The sequence below is a fragment of the Solanum lycopersicum genome, chromosome 7 (genome assembly GCF_036512215.1).
Source record: "Solanum lycopersicum chromosome 7, SLM_r2.1".
NCBI classification, from domain to species: domain Eukaryota; kingdom Viridiplantae; phylum Streptophyta; class Magnoliopsida; order Solanales; family Solanaceae; genus Solanum; species Solanum lycopersicum.
The window spans coordinates 54,446,206-54,463,946 of record NC_090806.1 but is presented as its reverse complement, the minus strand read 5'-3'; the positions used below and the strand labels follow the sequence as shown (position 1 = coordinate 54,463,946).

The 17,741-nt window shown below is 35.2% G+C and overlaps 1 protein-coding gene across 1 annotated transcript; it reads left to right on the top strand.

The window, feature by feature from the left end:
* The first annotated feature begins 3,996 nt into the window (after positions 1 to 3,996).
* On the top strand, positions 3,997 to 16,634 carry LOC101247636 (paired amphipathic helix protein Sin3-like 5). Its single transcript, XM_010325714.4, has 8 exons — positions 3,997 to 4,077; positions 4,154 to 4,192; positions 4,280 to 4,327; positions 12,370 to 12,558; positions 12,647 to 12,812; positions 12,913 to 13,002; positions 13,095 to 13,235; positions 16,384 to 16,634. Exons 3-7 carry the CDS (start codon positions 4,281 to 4,283, stop codon positions 13,212 to 13,214), a joined length of 612 nt encoding a protein of 203 aa, XP_010324016.1. The 5' UTR covers positions 3,997 to 4,077; positions 4,154 to 4,192; position 4,280; the 3' UTR covers positions 13,215 to 13,235; positions 16,384 to 16,634.
* Positions 16,635 to 17,741: the final 1,107 nt, after the last annotated feature.

Genomic DNA, 17,741 nt, shown 5'->3' with positions numbered 1-17,741 from the left:
GACTAAGCCTAGCAAGTCAAGAGATCACATTCATACCTTTCATACATTAAGGATAGGCAAAGAGAGGAACCTAAGTCTACCAATCAAGATGTAACATAACATACTAAGCATCGAGTGTATATGCTTGTGGTAGTGACTCTAATTAAGTTGAGACTAGAGTACAAAGAAACCCTTGATATTCCTTAACCATGTCCCTACATGAGATGTTGTCCTAGTTCTACCCTTGGAATGTAGGACACCCTTTCTCGGAGTAGGGTAGACTCCGGATTCCATACATAGATAGTATGATCTATGTCGGTAATGATTATTCTCATCATGTGGGATGCATTCTAGTATTGGAGAAGTTTTACAACGTGTAGGTAGTGGAATGGGACACTATCTATACATGGCATGAGTAGGCTTTTAAGATGCTAGGATGAGGGTTCCCTAGGTCTTCTCCAAGACCATTATGTGAGGTCCTTAATAGTTTAATGCATATAAAATGTCTAAATGAACGTTGCTGACTTAAGTTAATGCATGTGAATTAAAAGGTACTTGTCTAGAGTAGCTTTGAGAATTGCTTAAGTAGGCTTGAAGGGGATGTATAGGCGATCTCTTCATGACTTACTTAGGTGAGTATTAGAGTAACTCTATCTAGAGAGTTAATTGATGAAAAGGGAATAATCTTGATTTAGGTAGTCTTTAGGATCACTTACGTGTGTGTGAAGGGGTTCTATGGGCGGCCACTTCATATCTTGATTAAGTGGGTCTTAGGATGACCTTTGGTAGGAGGTCTATATGCTTATGTGGTTTCTAAATGATGATGGTTGTATATTGAGGATTACTTGATATTATATATTTTAAGATTGGTGTGACTATGGTTCTTATGCTTGTTTTATGAGGTTTTATTCAAAAGAGCATTTAAAGCATATTATAAAGTAAATGTCCATTTTAGCATGCCTTTACTTTATGTCACCATACTTAGTGAATTCAATGTAATAATTCCATGTGTTTTTTTATCTCTAAAGGTGTAGGAGGCAAGTGAGGAGTCTATCAGAAGCAAGTTTGGAATTAGCATCCTTTCAAGCAAGTCTTGGTATGTCCTCACATGATTCGAGGACATAGTTATGTTTAGCTTTTATTTTCAAGATATATTTTATTAGACTTTGATATTTTCCATTTTGTTGATGTATGGGTTGTGACCCAAGATATTCATGTGTCTAAGATGACTACAAGGAGACTTAGTCTTTTGTATGTTTCCATAAAAGAGATTTTGAACAATTGTACTATTGTTGTGAAAAGTTTTAATTCCGCTCTAATTTTCATATATATGCGATGATTGATGTCTAAGGGCTTGTGCAATACCTCCGAGAGGTTGAGTATGCCGTATGGAGACTTGAGGATGCCATTTATTCTAGGGTATACCCTTGGGTCGTGACAAGAACCGGAAACAACTTCCAAGGAACCCAAAATAAAACAAAACAAAGATAAACACAGACTCTAACAATGTTCAATAATACCATGCATGTTTTTCACCCCTCACTCCACATTTATACAATAGCAATGCCCCTAGTGCTTTACAAAATTTCAGAATAGTTCAAGAGGTAAGGTGAAAACACTCCCTGATCGGTGCTCCATTGCATGACCCCTACTTCCTTATCACCGGCCTGATTCGGGTCTACCTCCTCATTCAATTCGGACTCTACGTCTAAGCTGGTATGCACGTTCTCCTCATCGGTCGGAATATCATTATTTACCAACTCATGAAACGCATGACCAATGCCAAGTAGTGCCTTAACATGGTCATTCAAAAGGTAGCGTCTCTTTACCTTGCCCAACTGCAGATCCGTAGATGACCAATAACCATTCTGATGGCGCAACATATCTAAGCCATACATCCTGACCACAATTAGCTCGTCCCTCCCTTGGTGCTTAGGAGTGGTGAGAGTTGGACCAAACTCAGTGTCAGGCCCATTTGTCTGAGTAATGTCCACTTGCGCTGGATATAGGAGTTCCATGTAGTCCACATGTTCTTCAGGAACACCTACAACATGACAAATTTTTGTAATCAAACCACAAAAGCATACCCGTGGCCTTTGTGCACCCGCTCTTTTCTCATAACATATTTCAAAATAGCTCTAACATTGAGCTCCATTTCAGTCATCAAAGCATAAAAGCACGCCCTTTTGCGAGTAATATCAGTGTAGTGGAGACCCGGTATCAAACAGTTCATGACCACCTTCAATAAGCATATGCCTCCCCAAGCATGTGAGCGTAGGGAAAAGATTGGTGATATCTCTTCCCATTATGCTTAGTCCATTGTTCCATGGTCTGTGGATTACACAAAATGTGTCACATAGCACGGTATGGAGGGCGTATGTTCAACCCTTTCCGCACAAGTGGGTCTCTAACTTATGGTTTAACTAATATGTCCATTCTTTCCTCGCACCATCACATAATGGGATCTTTCCTGAAGTGATCAGTTAGTGTAGAACCCTCGGACCATGTGGAAGTTTCACTCTGTCAGTTCAGCGAATATGAACTCCATCCCTATCTCCCTAATCCGCCTCAGGATCTGTGGAGTTCACGCGCCAGGATGTTCTTGTCAATACAAAATTCAAAGAAATATGATCCCTCAATGTGATCTTTTACCATGATTTTACATCATTGGTGACAACCTTTACCCCAAATCGCCTAGTTTGACCCTTGGGAGTTGCAAGTGTGGGTGGGACATCCTACTCTGGACAGGTTTCCTGTGGATTGAGGTTGTAACTTCCTTCCCAGGTCTTTGAGAAGTTGACATGAGTACCTGCAAGCAGAAATTGTTCAACCCACTAACTATAGAGCAATAGTACAACTATAAGTGGTGTGCACACACCATTCTACACTTTGTTCAATGCAAACTTCCCAGAATTGACATATCAACATCCTTAGATTGCTACTTAAGACATCACACAACTACATATGCATCGATTTCGGGCCTAAGCACCACTAATCACGACCAAAAAGTTCTTTCTACTTAGACTTCGAAATACCCAATACAAGAACATGAATCACACAACCTTACTCCACAACCAAACCTGAAAGCTGGACAAAAACTAGCTCATACATCTCCAGTTCAGAAATGACTATTTTTACATAAAATCACAAATTCAATGCAGTCATCATGGTAGGAATGATTTTAATACACTGACAATAGGTCGAATAAGCACAATAATTCCACATATACAAGTTCAACTAAACCCATTAGGTTCTAACAACTTATTCACTAATACTCACGTACTGGCAACCAAAGGGACATGCTACTAACAACTTCAAAACCCCACAGGTGGTACAACCTATAACTAAACACACCCTTCAGCTTCAACACAATAGCTTACCACAATCTTCATACAAGGATCATCCCGGAGTAAAGTAAATCAAAATTTCAAATAAAAACACATTCCTGAGAGTGATGAAGACAAAGTGAAGGGAGGGAGGATCGTTTCTTTGAATATACTTTGCGGACAGGATTTCACTATGAAGAAGTCCATGGACTAGTCAACTTTGACTTGTAAGGTCAATGTGGGTGAAATGAAAAATTAATCTTTCCAAAAATTTTAAATTACTCGATTCATCGCAGCCCTTCAAGTAATGATGAAAGGGGTCGTTACAAATTAATATATAAAATATGATATAATCAAACTCATTTTCACTAAAATTGAATTGTTATTTTAAATTTTAAACATCCAACAAGTCTTATAATTTTGTCGTATACCTCAAAAATTATTTTTCCATTTTGAGATAGATTACATTTTCCACAAATTTATAACTTAATAAAAATTACTACCAAGAAAATTAATTGATCCCTTTTGGAATATTAGTAAATTTTACAATTGTAGACAAATAGCCTATAATAATATTGTATTGTCTGAAGTTATCTAATTACAAAGAGAACATTTGATAAAAGAGACCAGATGTATAATAAACAAAAATCTAAGGTCATTTATGTACTCCAAAATGTGCAAACCTGTCACTAATATATATGCCTCAAACTTTATTTTGTGTATGTTGCAGTTCTTCCTAGTCCAATAGGAGGGAAACAAAAGAGGGGTAAAGGTAGAGAAAAATGAATTGAAAGAACTTTTTTTAATTTTTTTTCTAGACTATTGATATAACTTTTTTTTGTTGATAGATCTGTTGAAGCTTTTTGTTTTTCTTCAAAACCCCAAAGGTTAGTTCTTTTTATAAAGAATGGATCATACCCTTTTTTCTTTTTTTTTTTATTGTAAAACTTATTATTACTCTTTAATTTTTGCAGCATGAAACGATTGAGAGGCAATGAAAATGGTTCATCTAGTGGAGAACCGTAAGATCTCTGTTTTATATTCATCTCTCTGGTTTTGTTGTATATGACTTGTTTTGATGCAGTGTTTTTTCAATTTGTTGGATTCTTAGTGATTCCAGGTAAATCAATGACTTTTAGTTGCTATCTAGTGTGTGGTGTGCATTACTTTGTGATTACAAAATGTTAGATATCATTTTATGTCAGGTTTAATGATAGGTCTTTCTCTTCTTTTATTCTACCACTAAGAGTTGTTAGGCAAAACTTAAGATAAAGATTGGATCTTTACCGAAACTGCGTTTGTTTGAATGGATCTTTACCTAATTGGTGAAAACACTATGCGTGCTCTCAAATATTTATTGTTTTTTGAAAAGAAAATTAAGAGTAAAGAAATGGGCTTAGGGATCGACAAAAACAAATGACAATCATTTGCACTTATTGTAGGCCTAATATGTATAATAGTAGAAGTTCCTTATCTACTGTTTCTACTGCTGAAAAAACAATGTAGGAACTTTCCAAAAAAATAAAAGAGTTAGCATCCATTAGCTTCGATCCCTCCTTAGCTAAACCATTTGGCAAGTGGTTCTCTTCTCTGAACCTATGTTGGTCTGCAAGTTCCCCAGTTTGCGAGAAGTGTCCTGCAATCACATAGGATATTGGAGTAAGCATGATGGTTATTAATTAAAAGACCTATAATTTCTTTGCAATCATATTAATTGTTATGGCTAATGGTTTGTTATCGTTTGCCGTAACTAGTCCATTATGAAAGACATACAACTCAGAAGTGATATCGTTCTCTTCGTATAAGTCTCCTATGAACCCTATGATCCAATTCCTAGTAGTATCTCTAATGACTTCTTCTACACTATTTTTTCCAGTTAGTTTGTTTGAGGAGACGTCCATGTTTGGTTTATGACCTATTTGAGGTTTTTCTTAACCTATAAAAATTTGGGTCTGCTTCTAGTTGGTCTTGGGTTATTCAGGGACATGAATTCCATAGTATGTGTATAATATATATTAGGATTTATGTTTTCCTTAAGTTCTATTAAGCTAGATTCTCCATTAACATTTTTGATTATAATGTCTATTTTTCTAAGAAAGTCTAGCCATTTTTTTCCTGATCAGCATCACAACTATTTGTGGGCATGTTTCTTCCTAACTTAAGTCAGATTCTTCTAACTATGACACAATCAATGAAGATAAAGTGAATAGTTTTGGGTGAATTGCATATTTGACAATCACTATTTCTCTCTAATTTCTAAGCTGCTTATATGGGGGACATTGGTAGCCTACCATGGTTACATGACCATAAGAAGTATTTAATTTTGTTTGCGAGTGGAGACCCCATATCCAATTAAAGGAGTAGTTCTTATTCTTAGGAGGACTATCTATTTTGCTAGCATTCTAGTATGCTGAGTTGGTTTTTAATAGACTTGTTTTGTTATAAATCAGGAGGATTTGTCTTTGTTAATTGTTGTGGGAAAATGGAGGATATGAATAAGGTTTGTAACTTTTTCTGGCAGCTGAGTGATAGCATATTGAGTTTCCATGTGCCTTTGTTTGTTAGGAGGTCCTTTACCGTTAGGTTGTATTCATGTTGCATGAAGGTACATGCTATAATTTCTCTAATGGTGGTGTTATTTTGGAACCAAATGTCAGAAGAAAGGGATATATTCAATCTGTTTCAAATGAACCATTTCAGTCTAACTTTACATATTTCCCACCCTTTCCCAATATTTCTAGATTTTACTATGAATTGATTTTTTCTTTAGGTCAGTAGGGAAACAATTAGATCCTGAGAATTTGTTGATTAGTATAGATGCCAAGTTGAGTTTGGTTTGTAAAGGCTCCCCACGCTAGTTTGGCTAGTAATACTTTGTTCTTTGTTTTCACTCTTTCGACTCTTAGACCCCCCTCCTCCTTTGCTGCGTCAACGATGCTTATTTATTCATGTGAATTTTTTTCTTTGTGTTTGTAGTTATCTAAATGGAGTTTTTTGAATTTGATCTATTATTTTAGTTATTACTTTAGGGAGGTTGATGGATTGCATAATATGGGTAGGAATGTTACTTAGGCTAGCTTTGGCTAGTGTCGTCCTAAAGGCTGCGTTGAGAAATTTGGTTTCTACCCCGATAGCTTTTGGTGTAGATTATTAATGATAAATTGGAAGTCTTAATGTTAAGGGCTTTCATAAAAATAGGGAAGCCTAGGTATTTCCCAAAGGTCAGGTCAGACTTAATTCCTAGCGAGTTAGAAATTCCAAATCTAAGGTATGTGACAAAATTTTTGGAATTGAAACTTTTTTTTAACTTTGATAGTTGATATATTGGCCCGAGCTTTGGCAAAAGTTACCTAGGACTTTTTAATTATAGATCACTTTTGTTTATCATCCCTAATCATCAATATTAAGTCATCGACAACGAAAAGATGTGACAAGGATGGAACTTTAGTCGAGATTTTGTTGTGCTTTCAAAGTCTTGCCTGACCTTCCCTTTACATTTTCCTAGAAAGCATTCCATACTTAGGATGAATACGTTCTGATATAGGGGAATCCTTGCTTTATTCCTTTAGTTGGATTGAAGTATTCTCTGTGATCCCTGTTAACCAAGATAGATACACTTCTTGAGGAGATCCAAGACATTATTTACTTCAGTAGATGATCTAGTAATCAAAATTAGATCAACGTGTCTCGCGCAAAGGACCATTTAATTTTTTCGAAGTCTATTTCTAGATCAATTTAAAGAATCATATTTGCATTCTCCCCCCCCCCCCCCCCCCCCTTTTTTTTTTTTTTATGGAAATGGCTAATAACTTCTTGAATTAGTATGGTACTGTTCGTGACTTCCCTATTTATCAAGAAATTAGATTGGCAAGGACCTATTAAGGAGTTCATGAAGGAATTCTAGCAATTAGCAATTATTTTTGGTAATAATTTTATATGTATTATTGCTAAAGCTAATGGGTCTAATGTCTTTAAGAGTGTTTCCTCATTTCTTTTTTTTGAAATGAGCAATGTATGAGTTTTGTTGATTTCTTTTGGAATGTTGTGGTGGAGAAAAACTTGGGAACATGAAAAAGTTAGCGATTCTCCAACAATATCCGAGTAATTTTGGAAAAAATAGGGATGTAGGCTGTCTGGACCCGGAGCTTTGTAGGAATAAAAGGATTTGACAACATTTATTTTATCTCTGCTTAGGAAGGAGTCACTCCTACTGAATGGAGGTCAACTGAGTGATGATGGGGTTTTGGGGAGGGTTGAGAGGACTAGATTCTTTGGATGTTCTAAATAGCTTAGAGAAAAAGACTTGGGATAGACTTTTTATGCTATCATGTTCTTATAAATACTTCCTATTCTCAATTCGTAGAGCTGGTATACGGTTTAGACACCTTCTATTTAAGTTTTTGTATGGAAGAATCTTGTATTAGAGTCACCTTCGTTGAGCCAATTGACCAGGATTTTAGTTTCCAAAAGTCTTCATCTAGTTTTAAGATGAGGTTATATTCCTAATGAGTGTGGCCTCTAAATTGTGAAGGAAAGAGCTAGTAGGATAGTTACAGAATTTTTGTAAACTCTCCAGCCTTTTTAGTATGTTTCTTTTTTATGGAATATGTTGCCGAATTTAGTATAATCCCATATTGAGACATTTTTTGGATGTCATAGATAGCGTCTGAAATGTTTTCTTTCCTATCCCAACTATTTGTGATATTGTTCCTTAAATCTTGGTGTGAAGTCCACATCATTTTGAAGTGAGATATCATAGTTCAATTAGAAGGTCTAGCCTACATTAAGGATAAGAGGGGGGGGGGGGGGGGGACAATGATCAAGTGAGTACGGGCTAAGTGATGTACTTGAGGATCTGGAAGCACATGATCCATTTTTCGTTTGCCAAGAAGTGGTGTATTCTTTCTAGGATAAGGAGAGATTTATTCTTAAACCGTTTATTTATCCAAGTGTATTTCCCGCCTTGAAAATCCAAGTCTATTAGTTCGCAATAGTTGATTATGTTCCAAAATTCTCTTGTACTGAATTTGTTCAATGGTGTTCCCCCTATTTTTCTTCTCTTGTTAAAAGTTCGTTAAAGTCACCACCTATTATCCATTTAATTCGATAGGTGTCATTATTCTCCTAAGGTTGTCCTATAGAGTTTTATGTGAGTTTAATCAAGGGATAGAATAAGTGCAAGTAATAAGCCATGTGTCATTAGATGAATATACCTTCACCATTGCATGTATTTCTAGCCTAGTTGTAGCGATGTCATCCAACTTCAAGATGGAGTCGTCCCAAATGAAAACCATTCCTTTGAAGTTGCACACAATTGGGACTTCAATCATTCTATTAAAGGGGAAGTTATCAACTAATACATGATGGTTTTCCATTTTAATTTCTATAAGATCAACAAGAGGTGGCATGTGACATTCCATAAGAGACCTAAAGTTAATCATAAATTTTGTTTTGTTTCCTCCTCTATAGGTTGGTTCACTTTCGCCTTGGTGCTAGATTTAGTTGGTTCCCAGTCCTTATCACTGAGTTAATTATTATTATGATGTTTTCTATACCCAATTCCAGGTTGCATGGAGATCTTATATCTAACGATTTTTTTTTACGAATCTCTCTTTGAATAACATTACTTTTATATCATTTAAAATCATAATTTCTATTCTTGTCCCCCTCAAAGGTACTAAGGCTTCCTTTAACTGTCCTAGACTTTGATCAAATTCTATGTTTTGCACTAAGTTCTCCAGGGGGTGGGGTATGAGTATGAGTAGGTACTTGGGAAGTTGAGGCCCCATGGCAGAGAGTTTCTAGAGGTGTTGTTTTCGATTTACTTAAATGGATAATGGGTGGGCTGACTGGAGGAACTTCTAGGGCTACCACAATGTTGTTCCCCATGGAGTTATCACAACTTCTGGACCTACTGAGGAATATGATTGGGTTTAATGTTGTTACATGGACCAAAGGCTTGAGTAACAACATCTCCTAGGTGGGTACATAATAAAAGGAATATAGGGAAATAATAGAGCTATGCGGGAATGGAGAGCAGTAGTCATCCATAGATGGGTATTGCAGGCTTCCATTGTTAGTCTCATCCCTTCCGAGACTACTTGTGCTATGAATAAGGATGGACCTACATGGTGGGTGCTCGAGCACCCATTAATCTTGCATCAAATTCTATATATATATATATATATATATAGAAAGAGGAATTGTATATATTATATTAGAAAGCACCCATAGAAATAACGAATTAATTGGCATAGTGGTTTAGAGTGGGTGCTAAAATTTAATCTTTTTATCACTTTGCCAGAGGTTCGATCCCCTCTAAAGACATTATTTTATTTAAAAATTAGCTCTTCTCTTACTTAAATATTCTAATTGGACTTCATTTTAGTTTTTCTCCCATGCAGATTGTTGCTTTTTCTCTTTTGCTAGTAGCCTTTTCTAACTTTTTTTCATCATTATCCATGATAAACTTTGTTGTAATTTTTCTTATTGAATTTTTTTATTATCGTGCATAAATATGATTGTCTTTTTTTTTTTTAACAAATGTTAAATTTGTGATCTAATATTAGCGTCAAAATATAAAGAAGTAAAATCGCGTACAAGCGTGTCTATATATACTTCTTTATATTTTGACGCTCCTTTGTTAAAAATTTTTATCCACCACAATAGCTAAGGGAGCACCGACAACCTTGAAATACTGGATCCACCACTGGCTATGAATGCCGTGTTTCGAACTACTATATTAACTTCCTCTCCCTCCACAGTCATCGAGAATGATAGTGCATGATCTTGCAGGCCCATTTCCATCCAAGAGTGAGAGAGCATTTTGAAGAGGGGCCTAAGTGGTGTAAAAAGTGTTTTTCCCCTACCATTACTTGGAAGGTTTGGAGGGGAAGAAGAGGGCTTGGAAAGAGGGATGGGGTGTACATTTGGGTCACTGAAATCTGGGTGTGAGAGTGTTGAGGGTTGTATGGAGGAATGCTCTTGTTTGATGCAGACCTCTTTTGTAGGAATAGGAGTGGAAGCCGAGGCATAATGGCGAGAGATCACTAGTAAGTGCACTAATGGAATATTAAATGTTTTACAATTTTTATTACTTAAAGCGGTACTAGGAATATTCAAGTTTTGGATTTTATCACTAGAGGAGGTTTCTATATATGGAAGATTATCTAGATCTTTTAGGGGGGGCACTAGCAGTAAGGGTCGTTTTCTCTTCACCACGTAAATTAATTTTAGTATTTTTAATATTTGGGAGATTTTCTAGTTGGATATAGTTGTGCTTCTCAGTGGTGGTGGGAGGCGGTTAGCTGACTGGATGATATTACACTTTCTCCTGGGATCGAGAAGTTAGTTATCATATCCTCTATGTGGCTAGTGTATGCACTAGTAGAATGTATAGGGCCAAACTAGGGGGTGTTATATGGTAGGGCACTGTACAAGATTTTTTTTGAGTAAAAACTCCATTCTACGGGAGCACTCAGCTTGGAAGATATTTCCAAAATTTTTCATATTTAATAATTCGAGACATTTATTATTCTTTGGTACTTCGTGTACCTGCCATGGTGATCGAGTTTCCAAACTTGTAGTTATTGGTTTCTTAAGAGGATCGAGCGGTATCTCCTGTGTTTGACTGAGAGGATCTTATAATTTTGTTTACAGCTTTCTATGGATTCGATATCGTTGGAACTTTTTCAATATTTTAAGATTTTGGAGTCAAGGAATTTACCCGTAGATGCTTCTAATAACTTGACACTAATACATGGTTCATTTCTGTTTCCCGATCGCTTGTATTGTTTTGATCGTTTGGAGTAGCTGAGTGTTTCCCATTTTCCTCTGTGTTGTTCTAGTGGATCTCTACTTTGTGTTTTTCTTCGTGTGATTAACGACTTCGTTGTAGAGAACATCTATGCTGATTTGCATTCCGTGGTCTAAGTAGTCGGGTAATTGATGATGTTGTTACCCAGCACTCCACAGTTATTACAAAATATATCTATCGTTCATAAAATTAATTTTTCTTGTGGTGGCCAATGTTAATAAATTTCAGTATAGGCGTGTCTAGGGGGACTTTAACACATATGCGTGCATATCAGCCTCTTAGTGTGGTTGATGTGCACACATCCATTTTGACTAGTTTGCCTACTTTTTTTCAGACTCATGGCTAAGATTGAATTCAGTGGGGAATTCAGGTAGTCGTAACCATATGGCTGAGAAATTTTCCTTTGCTTATGAGGTGACAAAATTTGGATGTCATCTCTTAACTGAGAGGAAGTATACATTAATGAACCGGGGTCCATTCTGAAATGCTGACTAGCTGTTTTCCTCCTTCACAAATTTGACTACGTAATACTTGTGATCTAAATCAATTAAGATTATCTCTTCAGTAGCTTTCCATAATATTGAAAACTTTTTTTGAGATACTGGTGGTTCAATTATTTTGCCTAGGACTTTGATAATAACAGAGTATGACCAAGGTCTGTAGATTCTCTTGTTATCATCCTCGGACATGTGTATAAGGTCATCGATTAATACATTAATAGGATCTACATTGAGGCCATATTTGTCCCTCTCTCTCACGTGACTACTGCCTACTGATGCCTCAATATCTAGTAGCATATTTGAGATGCTATTATCGACATCCGTTCTACTCCTTTCAATAGAGGAACTGGAGTTATAAGATGCTCTCAAAGGTTGAGTTGAACCCCTGTAGTTGAGAGTTTTGCTTCGTTTTTCCTAAGATATATGCTGGGGCAGGTGGATTTTGATCAGCTTGGCTGAGTGACATTTTAATCTAGGGTTAATTGTAAAGAGAAGGTAACTCGTATCCTATGACTTTTCTAATATTCATCTTATTATCTCCAACTGCTATATTTCTAATAACTTTTGCCTACCATGTTTTCAACTAAATGTAAATTTATCATTTATATTTTTTAGACTTTGAGCTTTGATCTCCCATTATTTCACCCACTTTATTCATTGTCGGATCGAGATAATATATTTAAAACAACAATTTTGAATGACTACATATGGATATAGTTCTAATGTATTTATATTTATTTTCAATTAGATATGGTCGATTACAAGTCCGTAAAAGTGGTTTGGGCATGAGAGGAGGTAGTAGCAACAAATGTGGTAAACCAGATATAACAATGAATGATGCGTTTTGTTATTTGAAGAGAATTAAGGACATGTTTTGGAACAAAAGGGAGAAGTATCACATGTTTCTTGTTCTTATGAATGACTTAAGGGAAAAAAGGTTTGTTATTATAATTTGTTTATTGACATAATTCTTATTAATTCTTGTTTTGATTAATGTGGGACTAAGTTTTTGATATTCCTCGCAGAATTGATATGGTTGGTTTCATTGCAAAAATAGAAGGATTGTTTAAAGGATATCCTACTTTGCTCCTGGGATTAAATCCTTTCCTTCCCAAGGGCTATAAAATAACTCTCAGTAATGAAGACAAGAGAAATTTTGAACGAGCAGTCAGCTTGATGACCAAGATAAAGGTTACATTTTTGTTATCTTATGATTTTAATTATAGAAAGTCTACTTTTTTTTCCTTTACAAACCCTAAATCGTAACTTACTAACTTACAATTTCTTGCAGGCATGTTTAGCCCAAGAGTACAAATGCTTGCTAGATGTTCTAGCCACGTGCGAGAAGGAGCGCAAGGATGCAAAAGAGTTGTATCGTAAGGTCATAAAACATTTTTAATTTGGATACATAGATATTGTAGACGACTTTCATGTTCTTATTTGTTACAAAGTCTTATTTTCTTTTATATCTAGGCCGCCGTACTTCTCAAAGACCATCCGGATCTGCTAGACGAGCTTGCTAAATTCTTGTCAGTTTCATCCACCGCCAAACCATTGTTCAATTTGGATGAGGATAGAATATCGATGAACTGAAATATCTATCTTGCTCTTTAGGTAAAAGTTACAATGTTGCTACATGGATTTAAGTGAAAACTTAGATTGTTTTATTTAATAAGTCATCATTTCTTTTTATATTGCCCTACATCATTTACTTGATACTAAACCTTGATCATATGTGATGTATTTAAAGTTTTCAATGTTGTCATGAGTGAAGTTCTTGTTCTCCAGATTTACCAAAACTCACACCTGAAAGTTACAATAAGAGTTAATAAAACCTTTTATGACATTTAATGATATTATTTCATTTGAAATATTCTAAATTGTACATCCAGTTTGGAAGTACTAATCCATTTTTATGATGTTTAACGATATTCTTTCATTTGACAAATTCTTAATTGTCTGTCAAATTTGGAAATTGATCAAATGATCATATGGCTAATTCATTTTCTTTATAATTTTAATTACTCAAATTATTTGAGTTATGATGATAAATAAAATGGTAGAACAGTGACCATGAGTCTATGATCATATAAGTAAATGCATGGAATGTCAATATTCTTCTAGAGGATTGGCTCTATGTAAGGGCAATGCATTATTTCATTTAATACTTCTATAATATTCCGAAAGTCTAAGATGTAATCTAGAGCCTCACATGATGAACTAGACCTTTTAATAATGTTTTAGGACCCAAAATAATGTATATAAATCATTTATGAAGTTTTAGAGTCAAAACGTCAAGGAACGTCCGTGACGTCGATTAATTGCGAAATAAGAGGTTAGTGTGCCTTGGCATGTTTCATGGTGTTTTGAGAGACAAAATTCAATGAAATTTAATAGGAAGGTGTTAAAATGTATTAGAATATGTTTAGGGTTGAAAAGTTGGGGCACGAATCCCCAAGGACCAACCTAAGGGTTCTTGCGGAGGACCCTTCCGAAATGGCCAAAAGCTGCCAAAAGACAGAAGCCATCTACGGTTGCCAACCGACGAGCCATCATCTAGATGACGGGGCGTCAGTGGCTCCGTTGTCCCACAGTTAGCCATTTTTTAAAAATGGCCAAAAATCAATTCTCTGACACAATCGAGAGATGTGCAGGACGGTGGGTGCAAGGGGTCGTCGACTGACCTACAGACCGTAGGTCGGGGTCACGTAGGTCAGGACTAGTTTTGTTGTGACGTTTTAAGTGGGGTTCTTTTAATTATTTAGTTGGTTAATTAAGGTTTAGGGGTGCCTAATTATGTTAATTAGGGAATCCAAATAAACACCTAACATTCACTAATCTAACCTAACTCACTTCACTTCCCAAAACTCAAATCCTCTTCCTTCTCTCTACTTCCTCTCTCCCCAATGAAGACTCCATTGAAGAACAAGATCGAAGGTCTTAGGGCTGATAAGGTATGGTAACTCTTCACCTTTGGGACTTCTTTCCCCAAAGGGTTCTTTCAAATTGATTTAGAAAAGTTGATAAAAACATGGGTTTCATTCCTAATCCGAGATTGATCTTTGAAATTGTATCGTTCTTGGTTTATTTTGATTATTATGGATATAATATGATTGATTAGTGCTGAATTAGGGTAGTTCTTCATGTTAGACCTAGTCCTATTGATCATGTATTTTCCCTAGTTCTCTAACCCTAGGTTATGAATTGATGTTGAATAGAATAGTGATGACGCAATTGACTTAGTTCTTGTGTTAATTTCTATTATATGATGTTATTAAGTATATTATTGGATGAATATGTTTGGTAAATGGTAAGACCATGGAAGAAGGCTTGTGAATATAAGTTGGTAAGACCTATGATCTTGAATCCTTATTCCAATTATGTTGGCTTGTAATTGATGATGATGTTCAATTGAAGTATTGATTGTGATTAGATTATATAGGGGTGGTATGATGAATGTAATTGAAATATCTTGATTATATGGATTGTGAGATTATGATTAAGGTGTAATGATATAAGGTTGATTTGAATCACTTATGTGTCTTACTATGACATGATGATGATAATGTGTTAATCTCACATATGAAGGTTGTATCGAAAGGAAGTTCTCATGCAATTCCAATTGAACTAATGATTATGAATATACAAATGGTTAGTCTCCTATGGCCTATACTAAGTTATGATTATTAATAAAGGCTTAAAGACATTTCAAAAAGGGTCATTAGCTTAGCACCTAGTGAACTAGTTTTAAGAGGTGTCTCTTCCCAATGTGGGAAGGTAGGTTTACAATGATTCTCATGAGATAGAGACTTCAATGTAATTGTGCATAAAAAGGGTCTCAAGTATGTCTCCTAGTTCTTGAACTATGTTGCCCATATCAAAATATTAGGTAGTTGATCCACCTAGAATGCTATGTTCATGTTATGGTACTACCTTGGCAAGTAGACCACCTTCTCTCGGTGTAGGGATTCATGACACCGGATTCTACGTATTAGCTCATGTGGTCTATGTCGGTTAATACAATTGTTACCGAATGTAAAATCAATGCAATAATGTGAACTCTAACTAGGATGACTTAAGGGGTCCACCTTAGTATAGGTAGGGGTATGAGACTCTACTTATGCATTGCACTAGGTGGCCTTGAGGGAAGTCTTGGGATGATGTTCTTATGCTTTTATGACTTTAATGATATTGCTAATGCTAACTCTACATGTTGATGACCTATACGATGTTAATTTCACTTATGAACATGTTATTGGTCTATAGTGTTAAATATGATTATGACTACTTATGATGCCATGTTATACGAAGTTGGACATTTGCTTGTGATTTCTTTTTGGGTTTACTTGATTGGGTGAGGTTATGAGACTTCACTTGATAATTGCACTTGTAAGCTTGGTAATGGGTTATGGTTAATGGTCTTGTACATATTATAATGTTATGAACTATTATACATGCTTTGTTGTTATGACATTATATTGGAGTTGTTTTGGGTTATGTGCTATAATATGCTACTACACATGTTGACTTGACTTTACTTAATGATGTTGGTCTTATAATATATGGTCTTGTCTTGATGAATATGTGCATCAGTGGTTCATATGTATTCTTGAGATTGAATAAAGGGTTTTTCAAAGTAAATTAGCATATTTTGAAAAAATGTCTCTTTAGGAATGAGTTCGATGTTTTATGTGCATATGTTTCCATTCTTAGTACAAGTGGTGTACTAATCCATATCTCTATTTTTTCTACAAATATGTAGGTTGTGGACATTGAGTTCCTAGAAGGCTAATCGAAGAAGACCTGGACTCTTTTCTCCAAGTGTTGGTAGGTCCTCATGTTCGGGGATGTTACCTATTTATACATTCTAACTTTGGAGTTGTATTGTTATAAAGACATTGTTCATTTCTTTATCGTTTGGATATGAATTTAAGCCTATATTTGCATGTTGACTTTGTATTGGTTATGTCCAAGATTTATACTCGTTTAGATGGTTCAATATGGGACGAAGCATTAGACTAATTCTTATGTATTTATGTTGTATAAATGAGAAGTCTATGTATGCTTTATATGCGAGGAGACTAAGTAAACTCCACATGTAGTATGCGAGAGGTGTATGTAAACCTCACTATATAGATATGTATGCGAGAGGTGTATCTAAACCTCACTATATAGATATGTATGCGAGAGGTGTATCTAAACCTCATTATTATATACGATGATAAAATTAATAAAGGGGTTTAAACTTCATTCATAATTTTTTGAAATTGTGAAGGAGCATATTTTAATCCAAAAGGCATAATATTCCATTCATATCGCTCCATTGAGACGTTAAAGGCTGTCTTATATTTATCTTCTTCAGAAATTTGAATTTGTCAATAACTTGATTTTAAATCAAAATTCGAAAATATGATAGCTTCATGAAGCCTATCTAATAATTTTTTTTATTGGGAATAGAATATCTAATTCACTTTAAAGCCTTATTTAATGGTTTATAATTTATGACAAGTCTGGATACTCCTCTCTCTTGTTCTGCTAGTTTATTAACATAAAAGCAGTACAAGACCTTGGAGATTTTGAGGGTCTCATTAAATCTTTTGAAGAAGGGTATAAATATCTTTTTTACATAAATTTAAATATTCCGAATTCATTTGGCATGGTCTTGATTTAGTGAAAATATTGTCTTCAAAAAATATGTCCTCATAAGGAAGAATCACCACATGTCTTTTCCTTTTCCAAAACACATTTGGGTGGTCTCCCACATATTTGTAGAGAGAATTGATTCTTTAAAATCTCAATCTTTCCTTGGATTTTAGGATTTTGTAACGTCTCTTCAATGGTAAGACTATAATCTCATTTTTTAGAAAATTCATTTGTTTATTTTTTAAAGAGATCATATCTTTAACCTCATTAACGAATTTTGAAAATGTTTGAGATATAAATCTATGAAAAAAGGGCCTAAAATACCCTTGAAGTATCAGAAATGGTACAAAACTATCCTCCATCCACCTATTGACTCCAAAATACCATTCTCGTCCACCTATTGGCTCCAAAATACCCTTGTCATCCACCTTTGGATTTAAAATTGACCACTTATTTAACGATTTTTAATTTTGAACT

Coding starts and splice junctions, on each gene's coding strand:
- LOC101247636 (XM_010325714.4), top strand. CDS start 4,281: ATGAAACGATTGAGAGGCAATGAAAATGGTTCATCTAGTGGAGAACC. Junction 4,328..12,369: donor GGTTCATCTAGTGGAGAACC/GTAAGATCTCTG, acceptor ATTTTCAATTAG/ATATGGTCGATTACAAGTCC. Junction 12,813..12,912: donor GCTTGATGACCAAGATAAAG/GTTACATTTTTG, acceptor AATTTCTTGCAG/GCATGTTTAGCCCAAGAGTA.